This window comes from Taudactylus pleione, unplaced genomic scaffold (genome assembly GCF_031769625.1).
Source record: "Taudactylus pleione unplaced genomic scaffold, aTauple2 ptg000032l, whole genome shotgun sequence".
Lineage (NCBI taxonomy): Eukaryota > Metazoa > Chordata > Amphibia > Anura > Myobatrachidae > Taudactylus > Taudactylus pleione.
The window spans coordinates 8,496,449-8,514,313 of NW_028284434.1; the positions used below are offsets into that span (position 1 = coordinate 8,496,449).

General features: G+C 46.5%; 1 protein-coding gene across 1 annotated transcript in view; it reads left to right on the forward strand.

Moving 5' to 3' along the window:
* The first annotated feature begins 2,042 nt into the window (after window positions 1-2,042).
* Window positions 2,043-17,865, forward strand: part of METTL9 (methyltransferase 9, His-X-His N1(pi)-histidine) — a 42,395-nt gene continuing 26,572 nt past the window's right edge. Inside the window, exons 1-2 of the mRNA XM_088451851.1 lie at window positions 2,043-2,456; window positions 11,866-12,056. Coding sequence (XP_088307977.1) covers window positions 2,298-2,456; window positions 11,866-12,056 — 350 coding nt within the window. The 5' untranslated portion in view covers window positions 2,043-2,297. The remainder of the gene's footprint in view (window positions 2,457-11,865; window positions 12,057-17,865) is intronic.

The following is a 17,865-nucleotide window of genomic DNA, read 5'->3' on the forward strand; positions in this document are numbered from 1 at the left end:
GAGAACACATCCTCGTAAAGAAGCGTGGAATGGTTAAAACCATCACAATCCTGTAATCGAATACCAAACTCATCGCCATTGGATGGTAAACATTGATTGTTATGAATCATTGATTACCGATGGCCATCCCTACAGCGTGGCAGACTGAGTGCTTCACATTCTCTCATAAAGAAAACAGAAAATACATAATAAAAGGTAAAACGATTTATACCAAAATATAACACAATGGTAGTTAAAATATAAAAAAATAAATTTGTTATAAAATGACCACTTTATATAATGGAATAATGCACAGACATTACATATGTGCCCTCATAGACCATCCTTTTGGCGCCATGTGACGCAAGATGCATGGCGTAACTTAGACACTGTATCAGGTAGCAATTCCCAGGCTTTCGTACTTGTTCCTAAATGTAGTCTTATTCACATCATAGCCGCATACAAAGTCACAGTACAGTATTTTTGTGGTGCTAATTAGTTAGGACATAGGCCGTATTCAATTGCCGGCGAAAAGTCCCGGACTCTCCGCATGCCGTAGTTTTCGCCATCATTGCTAGTTTTGCCTTCGGAAAAGTATTGCACTAGTCTCCGCTTTTTCGCCCTATTTAATTGCAAAGGACGCGAGAACGTGTTCCAGCAAAACTCAAATCGTCGAAAAGTGCTGTCAGATTTGGGGAAATCAGCCTGACACCCCCCAAAAGATGCACTGACATAGGGGATCACTATGGGTACCCCCAAATAGCCCTGCTGGAGGTACTTGGGGTGCTTAAATGCTCTCAATTGGTACTATTTAGCGTCTTTGCATAAGTGGTGAAGAATAGCATTTAGCAGTTTTTTTTTTTTTTTTAAATAAGTAGTCTCAGCAAATTTGGGGTACAAGAAAATGGTCGAAGCATGGTTAAAAATCGCTAAAGTGCATTTTTAAAAACCGCACCTTCAGCAAACACCTGCAATCAAAAAAACACCTGGGGCATATTTGGGGGTCCCCTGGATTCTATTTCACTAGTTTTTAAGATTGTCCACCAACTTTGTTTTTTTTTGCCCCCAAAACGAAAGTACTTTTTTGGGGGATCTAAAGCAGTTTTTACACTTTTTGTACTCAGTTTACCTTTGGGGTACTGTCCCAAGGCTGCAGGTGTGTTTCCGCAACTTTGCACCCCAGACCCCCAATTCTGCACTTATCTCAGAGGCGAATCTTGTCCGCTGATTACAAGGCGCAGACTTTACGCACCGGCGGAAACTCTTTGCAATTGCATACGGGGAAAAGTTCTCGCCGGGCGAAATGACGTCACCAGCGAGGACTTTTCGGCGATCTCGGCTTTTCGCCGGCAATTGAATACGGCCCATAGTCACAGATTAAGAACAACGATGTATGGCGTGAAGGATGGCGCGGCTCATTCCTATTGGACCTCTGTCTTTTGCCTTTTTACATGTTAGCATCTGAGCCGCACACAGCAGCTGCACGCAATGCTGGCGCCAGTGTCCAGGGTACCTGTGCACTGTAAGTTTGATCACATTAGCGATGCGACTCAGGCGCATATTTTTGTTAAAAAGTATGTCGGGACGGACGCATGACTTCAGGTCGTGCATTTCGGCACAGCTGTATGCACTGTTGGGGTTACTGACTTCTGATACTAGTAGGGAGTCATTACTCACTATGTAACTACAGAGGTGGAACCACACCTTCCAGCATGCCCTGCTTTACAGTTTTAGCAAGCTCTAAAAGCAAAACTGTGGCAGTGCATGCTGGGAGGCGTAATTAAACTGCATCTGGCGTTGCCTATCCCTGCACTATTACATGGGGAGAGGGGCATAATGTTGCCCATATCACAACAGTGACTGGCGTGTGCTACAGCACTACTACTTATGTTTTAGTGAACAATTATGAAGGTATATATATGTCACTGGCCACCTCATGTGCTGTCTAACACCTCCCTGATGATGTTACATGACGTAGGCACCAAATACTCTGGCTGGCAACAAGCTGCCAACCAGCAGCGAGTCCACCGGAAGTGGGCAAACCATAGAGAGGAGAGGACGACGCTTAATAGCTTCAGTCCAATACACGCTTCTCGCCGCATAGAGCGACCTCTCTGTCACTGTGCGTTAAGAACAGGTGCAGAATAGTGCCCGTGCGGAAACACAGACGCTGAATAACGGTTCCGTCCCCCTAGTCCTCCTATTCACTCCTCCTTCCCATCACGGTCGCTTTCCCCCCCACCCGGCGCTCTCCTCCCCGGGCTGATGTGTGCCATGGACAGGCTCGGAGCCGGCGGAGATCAGCGGGTGCTGCTCAGATGAAACTGTTCGTGTGCTGGGTCCTCACCTACGTGGTCAGCCTGGCCGTGGTGAAGAAGATGTGGAGTGGCCGGTACATGAGGAGTCACCTGAGCAGATCCCTGTACATGAACATGCTGAGCCACAACCAGGCCCCATACTGGGAAGGCAGCCACCAGGTGTGTAATACCATCCTGGGATGGTGGGGAGACGACAATGCAGTGCCCAGGCTCACATGTAGGCAGGTACCTCCATTTTATAGTCTGGGGCCCCTGTATCCAGGAGCCCCCATGAATGCCCGGATGTTCTGGTCACTTTCCCACTCCCAGCCCCCCTGTACACTCTCCTCTGTGACCCCATATAGTTACTGGTCCCTCTTTTCTTTATACTTACTGGCACTGGCCAATGGGCTCTTTGTTCTCTCATTGTATGAAGTATCCCCATTTGTAATAAGTGGCTATCCTCCTCCTCTTATAATCTGTAACTGTCTCTTATGCCAATGGCCTTCACACTAGTCTTTTTACTGCCTGACTGGTATATCAATGTATCATTCCTGATTCCTCTTCCTCATAAAACTGCCAGGGAACTGATCTGCTTTACCTATTTCCTAAACCCTCTGATCGCAATCCTTACATGTATATGACCTGTCCTGATTCATGTCACCCCTGAATATTGGATTGCAATCCTTACATGTATATGACATGACCTGATTGATGTCACTGCTGAATATTGTGGCCATAAACGTGTTCTGTGTATGTTTATACAGATGGCCCTAACACACGTGAGTTGGAGACAGCTCTACTTATTGCTGACTGTTTCCTGTCTTATTATTACTCTTCGCATGCTGGTTGCTCTGTCCCTGTGTGTCCCTGCCACTCATTACATACGGGGAATTAATATGAATTTTTTTTGTAGGTCTCTGAAATGCAAAAAGACCTTTATTGTAATTCAGTGGCAGGTGCCTTTTGTGTGTTAAACTAAATTGTGTATAGCAAGGCCTCTAACCTAGTTACTAATGTAGATCTGTGCACCTTACCCTATCAGGCCTTTCTCATGTCCATTATGCAGCGGTATAAATTGGTTTGATATATCATCAGTCACAGAATAGAATGAGAAGGAATGTGATGGAATGCAATGCAGATGGTGTAACTACCATAGGCCAATCAATGATGTTAAATTGCTATTGTTCATCTGGATTTTGTGCGGCCAAACCACTTCCTCCTGCTCATTGTCTGGCAGAGCAGTGTCTGTCTATTCATTACTGGCGTGCACTGCTCACCAGCAGGCCACAAGGGGCACAAGCGCTGTCTAATCCCCTATGCTCTTCTCCCTCTCTTCCAGGCCTCCTCTTATTATAATTCATTGTTTCAATGAGTGTGAAACGTCTGCATTGCTCAATTTTCTTAAATTTGTCCAGTCGTTCTTGTGCTTCATTACATTTTTTTTTTTCTTTGTAATTATTTTTTTCAATACGTCTTTTTAATAAAAATATACTATCAAGTAATTGTTTTTTAATCAGTAGAGGTAAATATCATGTGCTTCACTTATAATTGTGACACATCAGTCTGATAAATACTGGCTGCTATGACTACAGGGGTTTTTGTTCTGTGCCAACGTGAGCACAGGCACTGTAACATTAGTGTTAAAATACATTTCAATATCAGTTTTTGTAGCTTCTGTTTTTTATTAATTACAGTCTGCTGTCCTGTCTACAATATTCGGTTGCTATAAGCCATATATAATGTATATGAATGAGAATTGTTATCTGCCTCTTCGAAGAAGTTAGATGTATGACACAGCAGTCTCTGATGTGGTACTTTTTGGCAGCGTTTACAATGTTTACATTGAACAGGTCAACATATTCATGATGTTGACATGCTGTAATGTCGACATTGTTAAAATGTCAACGCTATGCTTTTAGTCTAATTCTATATCTAGCCCAGTGGTTCCCAAACTTTCTTGAGTCACGGCGCCTAGAGTATCAGCATTTTATTCACGGCACCCCTAGGCCAAAAATTTCTTATTCAGAAAACATTTTTAAATTTTAAATTGTGCTTATACAGTATATCATCCTCAGGGTCAGTTATGTGGTGCTGGTCAGGGTTGCACTTCTGTTTCTCCACATATTTTATGATTGGCCGTGACTAGCACTGGTTTAGTCTATAAAATTAACCATAAATAATTTGATTCGGTCCTGGACCACCAACCCGTGGCACTCCTACAAGTGCCTTCAGGCACCTCAGGCTGCCACGGCATCCAGTTTGGGAATCGATATTCTAAAGGTGGACACACACCTGACAGATATATCTGCAGATCGAGTGATCTGCAGATATATCCGTAGATGGTCGTTCATACATACTGTACGACTATCATCTTCCTGGCAGCTGCGGGTCCCACTGGTCCGCACCCCTTGAAATGTAGTTTGGCCGATCTGTGCAGCAATGAAGGTCTTGAATGTGTCGTTCCATGCTACTTGTTTCACCCATTGTTACTTATGCAAAATGGATGTTGAAAATATTGCATTATTAAATTATAGTATTTTGTTATAGCTTATACAAGGCCATTAAAAATGTCTAATGGCTTTATTGCAGCCTATTGTATCACTAGTGTCTAGTATTATCAGAATAGCATATTCTTTTCAAGATGATGCCTCTTTAAATAGTTCAGAACTGCTTTCGCATTACAAGGTCCTATGGATAATGTTTGATCAATTCTGAACCATAAGGTCTTGTTCCCACTTATAAGTGTTCAGTAATTCTGCACTTTCCATGCTCGCTTGTAGGAGAATACAGCATGCGCTTGGTGAGCATGAGGTGCATATACTGTATGTCACTAAGATCCTAATTCACTGACTGGTCATCTCAACTTTTCCATTTCAACTCTTCCTATCTGGCTTTTCCTACTCCCTTCGCTCCAGTCCTCAACGCTGCTGCTTGGCTAACTGCACTGTTGGAATTGGTATGAAATACCGCCGGCCGCATGGTTCCATTCCCGGCAGCGGCAGCCCGACATCAGCAGAGATCCCGGCAGCGGAAGCCCGACAGCGCTGGAAATCCCGATCATGGATAGGTAAGTATTGTCTAACCTAACCACCCTAACCCTCCTTAGGGGTGCCTAACCCTAACCTCCCCGCCAAGTGCCTAACCCTAACCACCCCCTTCCCCGCAGCCTAGACCTAAGTCCCCTGGGGGGTGCCTAACCCTAAATCCCCCCCCGGGGTGCCTAACCCTCCCTAGCCAAACCCTAACCCTCCCGGGGGGGGTGCCTGACCCTAAGTCCCCCCCCGGGAGCCCTAAACCTAACCCTCCCCCCCACAACCCCTACATCTAGACGCCCGGCATTTCACCCTTGCCGGGATATGACAGTCGGGAAGCCGGCTGCCGGTATTTAGGCAGTCGGCTTCCCGATTGCATACCGCACTGTTTCTATCTCCTCTGGTTCCCCTTCCCTTACATGTACATTTCAAACGCCTCACACTCTCTTATAAAGCCTTCAGCCAATCCTCTCCCCCCTACATCTCTAACCTCTTCCCCCTCCACACTCCTGTCCACCACTCTCTTCGCTCGGCTATTAACTGTTGCTTCTCCTCCCTACTGATCCCTTTTCCAGCTCCTGCCTCCAGAACTTCTGCTGTGCTTCTCCCCACCACTGGAACACACTCCTCCCCCTATCCTACTCTCCACCTCTCTCCAAAACTTCAAGCGGGCTACCAAAACCCATCACAGCCTACCAACTCTCCTCCTAAGCCACACCTTTTGTCCTTACACGCTGGCTCAACCCCTCTTATAAGCTCTCATGAGCAGGGCTCTCTTCTCTCATGTATTCTCCTTTTTCTTACTTAAGCATCGTCTTCCTTTTTTTGTACTACTATGCTTTTGTATGCACCTTATGTGCTGCAATCCTTGTTTTGTACTTACGTATGCACTTTGTACGGCATTGCAGACCCCTTGTGGTTCCCTATAAATCTTGGATAATGATGATAAAACTTTTTCCCAATAAACAAACAAAACACAGGTACATATATTAAACAAAACCCATCACCAAAATACACATAAGTGAAGGAGTAAGGCTTACCAAACCACAAGGTAGATAGACTGATGAGGAGGACCCGAGGAAGGCAAAGCAGACAGTCTGGAAACACAAAGATAACTCATCTCCCTCCTCTGGTTTGATGCTATTGCCCTCTCTCAAGAGCCAGTGGCTCCAGACTAGTTCAAATTTGTAAGGGCAATCATGTAGGTAATAGGTAATCTTTTCCATGCTAGCGATATACCAAATTTAATTCCTAAGAGCAGAGACTATGGGAGGGTCAAGGGATTTCCAATGTCTAGCTATTAAAGATTTAGCTGCGGCTAAAATATGGGAGAACAATTTATTCAGCACAAAATCTATATCTGGAAATGGTCGCGAGAAACACCCATGGATCCAAGGAGAGCGAGAGGCCAGAGAGGGAATTGACAAGTGAGAGAACCTCCTTCCAAAATGGGAAAATAGGGCATGCCCACCAAATGTGGAGGAGTGTTCCTCTGTGGCCACAGTACCGCCAACAGCTCGGAGCGGAGGTAGGGAACATTTTAGAAAGTTTGACCGGTGTGTAATACCTCCGATAGTAAAGTTTATATGCAGTTTCCTTAATTTGTGTAGAGATGGAACTCGTAGCTATCCCCTCCCTCACCTCCTCCCAGCAGCAGTCATACGGAGGTGGTCCCAGATCCCTTTCCCACTCCCGCCCATGACGGCCCTGGGTAACAGAGGTAACATCAATCAGCAAAATATGGATAGAAGAGATCCTACCCTTCTGCTCCACGGGAGGTTTCTGTCCTCCCTGAGCTCGCCTTAGGACACCTGCGTTACGGTTTGACAGGTGTACCGCCCCAGTCAAACTCCCCACCTGCCACTGTCCCCGGAGTGGGTCGCAGATAAGGCAGAGCACTTCAAAAGGGGTGGGGGCAGGACGTCTGTCTGGGGAAGAGACATAAAGTGACGGACCTGGAAAAATTCTAAAAAAGGCGGACACAGGAAGTGGATTGCTGCTTAATATCATCCATAGAGGCCCAAACATTACAAATGCTAAATACATTTTATTGAACATTTTTATAGCAAAATAGTACGAATGATGTATATTAGGACAAAAGAGTAAACATATCAAAATGAAGGAGGGAGAGGTAAAAAGAGAAAGCGAGAGGGGTATATGACAAGGATAAGGATAACAAGAGGAGAGACAACATTGTAGCATGGGCAAAATTACTTAGCCGTCAAAAGAACGACAATCTTAAATAGCTCAACAGGGCATAGACTTTCAGAGAAGAGGTCAGATATTGGTCAGAGGGGGCTCGGTATCAAAATGTGAGGTCCAAACTGTTATAAAGTGGTCTGGGGTATTCTGTAAGATGGCAGTGATATGTTCCATTTAGAATACTGTCCAGATTCTGTTAATAGTGATAGTTATAGAGAGAGAGGTCGTCATTTTCCATTTGGCTTCGTTTCAAATATGTTTAATGTGTTTCTGTGGGGCAGAGTACCATGAGGAATAGGTCAAGGGCCTAAGCAATAGAAGGGAGACTCCAGGAGTTGAATGCCTATTGTGGCTTTGATGAGATCATGTATGCTTGAATTATTGGGCAGGATCACCGTATGTGCAGCAGGGAGACCCGCCGGCCACAAGAGCAACAACGTAAATGGGGGCAGGTAGGAAATGTATGGCCTGATTCAGATTTGGGAATAGAGTAAGATGGAGCAAGTAACTTTGTACCTGGACAAACTATGTTGCAATACAAGGGGCGCAAATACATACTTTATTTTTGCGTGTGGGGTAAATACCGTCTGCTTTTGCATGTAACCCACAAATGCTGGACAGCTTTATTCTTAAGGCGGGTATCCACTACCCAATTGAACGTTAACTACATCGTTATCGTTCAATTGCTCATTAATCGGCAGTGATCGCGCTGAGTGACAAAATATGTGGGTCCCAGGGACCCTCCATTTTTAAAAAGTGGGGTCCTATTGTCCATTCTGGGTCCCATCTGAAATTATGCTTTAGAGGTCCCCATATGTCCCCCAGACCTCCCCACATGCCACCACACATCCCCTTGGCATGCCCATCTGATACCGCCAACCGCATCAGACCTCCCCACATGCCCCTTAAATGCCCTCAGTAGTAGTCCCCTCCCCCCTATGCATTGCTCCCAATAGTTGACCCCCTATGCATTGCCCCTAGTAGTCCCCTATGCATTGCCCCTAGTAGTAATCCCCCCAGGCAGTGCCCCAGTAGTTGATCCCCTATGCATTGCCCCTAGTAGTCCCTCTATGTATTGCCCCCAGTAGTAATCCCCCCCCCCTACGCAGTGCCCCAGTAGTTGACCCCTATGCATTGCCCTCAGTAGTAATCCCCCCCCCCCTATGCATTGCCCCTAGTGGTAACCCCCCCCTATGCATTGCCCCCAGTAGTAATCCCCCCCTAATGTAGTGGCCCACCTATATGCCCTTCAGTGACCTGGGCCTAATGCCCAGGTCTCTCTCACCTATTTGGGGGGCAGATACCTTCATTTGGCCTAATGCCCCCTATGTAGCCCGGCCTTGTGCCAGCCTATATACCCACAGGCCTATTGTCTGAATTTATCTAGTGCCCGACAACCCTGGTGGTTTAGGGAGGGATTAAATACTGGTGGCCCAAGGCCGCCTACTGGTACAGGCCAGCGGCAGAAGGATGAAGCTGAGGACCGGAGAGGACTGCGGGGGTGGAAAGAAAAAGGGCTAACGAAGCTCCCCCCCCCCCCCCCCGCAGTCCTCTCCGGTCCTCAGCTTCATTCTTCTGCTGCTGGCCCGTCCTTGCCTGGGGCGCCGCCTCTTTCCTTTCTTCCTCCTTGATCACGTTGTCTTCTGGCCTCTTGCGCGGCCGCCGGAACTGTTGCCGTGACGCTCTTCTTTTATGGAGGTCTTCACTCCTCCCCCGCCGCCGCTGGACTGTAGTTTCCCGCTCTAATATAAGACGCCACGAGTGGGCGGGTCTGCTTCCTATTGGCTGCTGGACCGCAAGCCGTGTTTGGCTCACGGCCAGTGTCAAACAACCGCCGCTGCTTCTTGGCTTCCGGGCGGTGAGCTCCGCTTAGATTGCGCCCCGGAGCCAAGCTTCTCCCGCCGCCACTTTACTGCCAACGCTGGTGGAAGGGACCAGGCGGTCCCTACACCAGGTACCCGCGTGGCTGCTTACCCGGCGCTGGGAACAAACACTGTCCCAGCGCCGGGCACGGATGTGTTCCGCAGGGGGCACATCTCCTCTGCCTGCTCCTGCAGCTGTGCCGATGCTGGGATCAGACACTTGATCCCAGCACGGCTTTCCACAGCAGCAGCCAATGAGAGTCTGTCTGACTCTCATTGGCCGCTATAACAGACAGCGTTGTGTCTTTCTCTGCAGGGGGGACCCGCTGTGCTGCAGCCAGCTGTCATGTATTTGCCACAGCACGTCCCCGGGGACCCGGCTACTTTTCAAAAGTGAGTCCCCAGTGCTCAATCCCGGGTAAAATAGGCGCTATGGCACGTATTTGCGAACACTGATCGGGCACAAACCAGTATGCAAATGTCGGAAACAACCAGCGATGCACGCTCCCACTGGTCATTTCCAACATCATTCATCGCCCAAACATGCTGGTCAATCAGTCGATAACGACAGATTGACAATGTTCGGGGATGATGGAGGGTGCCTACACTGAATGACTGATCGTTCAGTGTAGGCACTGCAGGGGATGGGGAACGACAGTACGATTACGATGTCGTAATCGTACTGTGTTCCCTGGGTGGGGTAGTGGATGTACACTGCAATTTAGATTTCAGTTTGGACACACCCTTCCCAAATCTAAATGTCTCTGCAGATTTTAAATCTGCCCCACCTGCAGTGCAGCATGGTTTCATAAAGATGAAGAATTACTTGCACTTTCCTACTTTATTTACAACTGTGAATCAGGCCCATAGACAAAGGTGAAATGTAGTGATCTCCACTTAAACAGCAATGATGTGTAATATTTGTCAGCAGGGTCTATGCCTCCAGGGATGGCAAATATGTAATGAATTTTGCACTGGACATAATCCTAAATGTATCACCAAGGTGAAATATCTTCTTAAAACCCCTTTTACACTGACATGAAAATCCCGGGTTTTTGCACGCGAACGTGCATCAACCTGGGATTTTTGCCAGTGTAAACTGATCAACCCGGGTCCAGTGACCCCAGGGATCCAACACGGCTAGCTCGCAGGGTTGGGCACGGGTCGTTCCCGTGTCATCCTGCATTGTAAACATTGCGATCCTGGTCACGATGCCTGATTGGCCGGCTTCAGTGGCACTTAGTGATTGCATCATCTCCAAGCGTCCACTGCAACGCCGGAAGACCCGGGTCACTGCAGACCCGGGTCCAGTGTGAACGGCGACGAGCCGGGGATAACCCAGGTTGGTGCCGCAGTGTAAAAGGGGTCTGATTCGGGTTGGAAACGCTTTCCAAATCCTGGGTCCGACCCAGGACTGGTGTAAAAGGGGTATAAATTGCCTCTTCTACACTGAGCATTGTTCCGGATGCTCTGCCTTATCTGTAATCCAGTTTTCAGCCTGGGCTATTAAAGGAACAGAGGCCTGATTCAGATGTGGAGGCAAAGTCCATTGCAGCTGCAATCTCTCAAGAATCGCAGTTGCTAAAATATGCGAATGACTCGCTCGCTGACCAGAGCTTAGAGACCCTCACTTAAAACATCCCCCATCCGCCGCTCACGCACAAAACTGGTAACATTGGACGCAAATCAGGCGGCCATCAGCATTCTGAGTAAGTCTAAGCTGTCACAGACAAAGTGGGTCTCCAGACATGCAAAGGGCTCTTTTGCTGCAAGCTTGGGCGCAGTGGCTAAATTATGGACGCCCAGAAAACCGTGTTTAAATGGTCCGACACGCCTGCGTTACCTCCCCCCAAACGCTGAGCACCTGTCACTCACTTTGAGAGTGAATTCTCTGTGTGTACGTAATCGCAATTCAATCAGTGTGCAGTGCGGGTTACACGCATGTGCAATGGTGAACAATTGCTCAATCTACAAAACTATTACATTGTGTTCACATCCGATTCAGCCCCAGAGGACTGCTGCCCTGCAGAGGGTGCAGAGAAGCTTTTATAGAGAACGGTAATATATCTGTATACAATTCTGAAAGTATAAGCTGTCCTTAGGCATTCCATGACCAATTTAAAACTGACCTGTCATGTACTTTTTCATTTCAGTGTAACAATTTATTAGAATATAGATTATTTTGTAAGACTATTTGATTTTCATGTTACTTTATTGTGACTCTTCAGCGTAAGATAAGAATTTGTCTAGTGGACTGTGCATTGGAACCAGAAAATAAAGGTTGTCATTGCCTTTTCATGCCTATGAATTGCTGCCATGACCTCTGAGTCACTTATGGCGCACTATTGAATTACTAATTACAAATATATAATGGCAAATTCATAGCACACGTTGCTCAGATTTTATAATTACACTTTGTAATTTATGAATGACATTTTATTCAGATTTGTAGAAAGCAGCTAATGCTCCTCCCTGTCTCTTTCATTACAGTGGTATTTATGCGACACAGAGAAATTAAGCGATGACCTACAGACAATATTTGTCCAGAGTTACCTAGATCACGGAACACAGACATTCCTGAACCGGAGCATAGAGAAGTCTGGCTGGCTCTCCATTCAGCTCTACCACTCGTTCATGTCCTCTGTCTTCAGTATGTTTATGTCCAGGACCTCCATTAACGGGTGAGATGTACTGTCCTCCTTTCACAGAGTCCATTCTATAATTCTGGGAAATAACCATTTACCACTGCATATAACCTTTATGTGTTTTATGTGATCTACAGCTTTTCACATTGTCTCACATCAAGTCTACATACATAAAGTCCGGTGTTCATTGCAAAAGGTGGTACTATTTGTGCTGTACATGCCCGAAAGATATAGCATAGTGTTCCCGCCTGGCTGTTTTAGCGGGGCGCCGCGCCCTGCACTTTTAGCGGAGCCCCACTAAAACTACCTGCCCTGAGCCTTCCCCCACCTGTTGGCCACAGTGTCCCGCAGGTGGGAAAAGTTGCGGTGAACGATCACCAACGGCTGAATAGACACCCCGTGCGCATACGCACGACATCTATTCACCATGAGGGGAGAGCTCGGGAGAAGAACAGCACCTCAGCAAGTACTGGGCATGCCCCCCAAGTGTGACAAATTGGAGGTGTCACAAGGCTCGCGCTGAGGCTTCCTGCTAGCACCCTCAAAACCTTGCCCTGCCGCAGTCTAGTGGGAACGCTATAGCAACGTATCTACCTTATCATAAAGGATTGTTGCCACACTGTGGGAGGTAACACATCTTAGATTAGTCTGTACCGACCCAGGCAACAACAATAAATCACAGCCTGGTCATATAAATATAGGGCTGAACACCACCTAAGAGAGAAACCTAAAGCAATGTATTTATTAAAAGTTGCAGCGGGGCTTGTACAAATCTGTAAGATGATTAAATTCATTAATTTTGTATGTAAAAGCAATAAGTAGCTTGTATGGCAAGATTTTCTGTCCAGCATATAACCTGAGCGATTTATTGTTTTTACCTGGAAATTAATGATGTGCTTTTGTAGCTGCTCAGGAGAAAGACGTGAATCTTAACAATTGTCCAATTACTCATAATACACAAATCATGAATACAAATTAAAGTATTACAGGTATCTTCCCACAACTGATGCAGTGTTGCCCACTACTCAAGGTGCATACCATGTCTCAGGTTTTTACGTGACCCTCAGCACTGTAACCTGATTATGCGTTATATATGACAAGTAATGTTTCAGTACTAGTTGCTTTAACACTGCTACCAAAATAATCACTACCAAGGCGAAGAATACCAGGAGCAGTGTAGGGATGTCATACAGACATGATAACCGAGCACCTCCTCCTACTGTCACTACCAGGGAGAGGAATACCAGGAGCAGTGTAGGGATCTCATACAGACATAACCGAGCACCTCCTGTTACAGTCACTACCCGGGAGAGGAATACCAGGAGCAGTGTAGGGATCTCATACAGACATAACCGAGCACCTCCTCTTACAGTCACTACCAGGGAGAGGAATACCAGGAGCAGTGTAGGGATGTCATACAGACATGATAACCGAGCACCTCCTCCTACAGTCACTACCAGGGAGAGGAATACCAGGAACAGTGTAGGGATGTCATACAGACATGATAACCGAGCACCTCCTCCTACAGTCACTACCAGGGAGAGGAATACCAGGAGCAGTGTATGGATGTCATACAGACATGATAACCGAGCACCTCCTCCTACTGTCACTACCAGGGAGAGGAATACCAGGAGCAGTGTAGGGATCTCATACAGACATAACCGAGCACCACCTCCTACTGTCACTACCAGGGAGAGGAATACCAGGAGCAGTGTAGGGATCTCATACAGACATAACTGAGCACCTACTCCTACAGTCACTACCAGGGAGAGGAATACCAGGTGCAGTGTAGGGATCTCATACAGACATAACCGAGCACCTACTCCTACAGTCACTACCAGGGAGAGGAATACCAGGTGCAGTGTAGGGATCTCATACAGACATAACCGAGCACCTCCTCCTACTGTCACTACCAGGGAGAGGAATACCAGGAGCAGTGTAGGGATGTCATACAGACATGATAACCGAGCACCTCCTCCTACAGTCACTACCAGGGGGAGGAATACCAGGAGCAGTGTATGGATGTCATACAGACATGATAACCGAGCACCTCCTCCTACAGTCACTACCAGGGGGAGGAATACCAGGAGCAGTGTAGGGATGTCGTACAGGCATGATAACCGAGCACCTCCTCCCACTGTCACTACGAGGGAGAGGAATACCAGGAGCAGTGTAGGGATGTCATACAGACATGATAACCGAGCACTTCCTCCTACTGTCACTACCAGGGAGAGGAATACCAGGAGCAGTGTAGGGATCAAATACAGACATGATAACCGAGCACCTCCTCCTTCTGTCACTACCAGGGAGAGGAATACCAGGAGCAGTGTAGGGATCTCATACAGACATGATAACCGAGCACTTCCTCCTACTGTCACTACCAGGGAGAGGAATACCAGGAGCAGTGTAGGGATGTCATACAGACATGATAACTGAGAACCTCCTCCTACAGTCACTACCAGGGAGAGGAATACCAGGAGCAGTGTAGGGATGTCATACAGACATGATAACCGAGCACCTCCTCCTACAGTCACTACCAGGGAGAGGAATACCAGGAGCAGTGTAGGGATGTCATACAGACATGATAACCGAGCACTTCCTCCTACTGTCACTACCAGGGAGAGGAATACCAGGAGCAGTGTAGGGATCAAATACAGACATGATAACCGAGCACCTCCTCCTTCTGTCACTACCAGGGAGAGGAATACCAGGAGCAGTGTAGGGATCTCATACAGACATGATAACCGAGCACTTCCTCCTACTGTCACTACCAGGGAGAGGAATACCAGGAGCAGTGTATGGATGTCATACAGACATGATAACCGAGCAACTCCTCCTACTGTCACTACCAGGGAGAGGAATACCAGGAGCAGTGTAGGGATGTCATACAGACATGATAACCGAGCACCTCCTCCTACAGTCACTACCAGGGGGAGGAATACCAGGAGCAGTTTATGGATGTCATACAGACATGATAACCGAGCACCTCCTCCTACAGTCACTACCAGGGGGAGGAATACCAGGAGCAGTGTAGGGATGTCATACAGACATGATAACTGAGAACCTCCTCCTACAGTCACTACCAGTGAGAGGAATACCAGGAGCAGTGTAGGGATGTCATACAGACATAACTGAGAACCTCCTCCTACAGTCACTACCAGGGAGAGGAATACCAGGAGCAGTGTAGGGATGTCATACAGATATGATAACTTAGAACCTCCTCCTACAGTCACTACCAGGGAGAGGAATACCAGGAGCAGTGTAGGGATGTCATACAGACATGATAACTGAGAACCTCCTCCTTCAGTCACTACCAGGGAGAGGAATACCAGGAGCAGTGTAGGGATGTCATACAGACATGATAACCGAGCACCTCCTCCTACAGTCACTACCAGGGAGAGGAATACCAGGAGCGGTGTAGGGATGTCATACAGACATGATAACCGAGCACCTCCTCCTACTGTCACTACCAGGGAGAGGAATACCAGGAGCAGTGTAGGGATGTCATACAGACATAACTGAGAACCTCCTCCTACAATCACTACCAGGGGGTATATCTGGGGCAGTGTAAGGATATCCTACAAACATGATAACCAAGTACCAGCTTGTAGAGTTACTACTGGGGAGCGGAGTGGCAGAGGCAGTGTAGATCATGCTCAAGACGTTACAAATGATTTTATATACTGCCTGTAAAAACACAATGTGTATTGGTAAATTGTGTTGCTTAAAAAATTCCATCCATGTATAACTTTTACCATATGGGGATTTGTTAGTTTTCTGGTATTTTTGTTAATCTGTGAATCTTCTAGTTAAAGTGTTTTTTTTTTAAATTCTGCAATATTTAACTATGATATTTTTGAGGACATCATCTGACTAGTTTGTACAGACATTACCCAGTCACCCAAGTAGAACTAAGCAGCCTGGAGCACAAGCAAAATGACCCATCACAGACAGACTAGACACAAATTAATGGTTTGTTTGCTGCTATGCTGTCTAATTATTGTTCATCTGGGGACAGTTCCTTATAGCTGATCCAATGCGCGATGCTTATTCACAGCAAAGAATTAAAAAGCAGCTTTTATGAATCCCTCAGGGCAGAGAAGTAAATGTTTAATTATGGGTAATATAGGGATACAAGTTTGTATTTGTCATGTCTAAGAAATGTGACTGCAGCCTGATCACCTAATGCTAATAAAGGATTTGAATTATCTTTTTTTTTTTCTGCGTAATTTAACCATTTAACTATTCCTCTGTCTATAATTATTTGCCCTACACCTCTCCTCCCCTGTAATGCATTCTCATCAGTTCCCTCATGATGTCAGCGATTGTCTGGGAGCAGAGCACCCCAGTGACATCAGGCAGCATCATGGTATGTGATACCCAGGGAATAATTCCCCCTCCTCTAGCTGCCTGATTATACAAGGGGAAGTAGTGGCTGGGAGGGGGGCGAAGGCTATACGGGATAATGGGAGTGCTGGACAATACGCATCTAGGAAGGTTTTGTTTTATTTTTTTGTTTTTTTTTATCCTCTTAATATTGTCAACGAGCATATTAAAATAATTGGCCTGTTTATTCGGATGTTCTATTGCAATGAAAAGAATAACCTGCCTGTCAAACAGGAATAAATGTCAGCATTATCAGAGCTGACTTATTATAATGTAGGTGAATAGCCTGGTGGCTCCTCTCCCCCACCTAGGTGCAATAATGAAAAACATTGTAACATGCATTCTCCCCAGCTTGGGAATCTGGTTATAGGCTGACACATTGCACCATGATAGTGCAGTTGTACTACAAATCCTGTGCTGCTATCTGTGGGCTGTTGTCCTTGTGACTTTGAGCTGCTGTAAGCAGTTTTCTGGAGGACAGGGGAAATTGGAAGTCACCATGTCAAGGCCAGTCACAGGTTACGTTCAGCGACCAGAGGTTGAGCCCATCAGTAATAGCATGAAATTAGGAGGATATATTCATCTTCCTGTTGGATTTTTCAGGACTTCTTCAAGGAATTGGCAGGAAGTTGGTAAGATATAGAGGAGTGATAGGAGAGGTTTTTTTCTCTTCAGGTAACCAGCCTTTAAAAGGGAAGAAATTTGGCCACTTTGCCTTAATTCTGTAACAAGCTATTCTGATCAGTTAACCTCATAGGCAATCAATTAACCTCATGAGATCGTTGTTTGTAATCATACAGGAGGAAGATGAGAAGCCCAATATATCTGCACTGAGAATGTACACTAATTGATCATGTCAATGTAAGATTATTAAACTAAATGATGATGATCAGCCCTGAACCACTAGAAGATAAAAGGAGCTTCCTAGTCAAGAGAATTTTTTTTTTTTTTTTTTCCCCCCACATGCTCCAGCATATGAAGAAGGCAGGTACAGGGACCATTCTGTTTTTCTGCAAACAATAACCCTGGGGTAGGCAACCTGTGGCACTCAAGCTGTTGTGGAACTACATATCCCAGGGTGCCCTGCCACAGATATCGGACTTTGTCGATCCATCTCGGGACTCTTGCTAGTTGGAGCTGGACTGAAATAGAATTTGGAGGCTTTGATGGAATCTATGCTCTTCTAGTGAATCGGGACCGGAGTGGTGACAGGGAAGGCCCCTGGACCAGGAACTGGGCTGGATTTTGCGGCCTGGAATCCAAGTGCTACACCCTGGAACCGATCGTTGAAAGCTCAGTACCAGGACCTGAACCCAGGAGTTTGGAGCAGGAACCCACTACTGGGAACTCCAAGAATGATCAGTAAAAAAAACCTCCAAACTGGAATAAGCTAGAACTGGGGAGAGGAACTCAAGGCTCTGAACTGCAGATCAGAAAAGAGGAACCCAGGACTGTACTC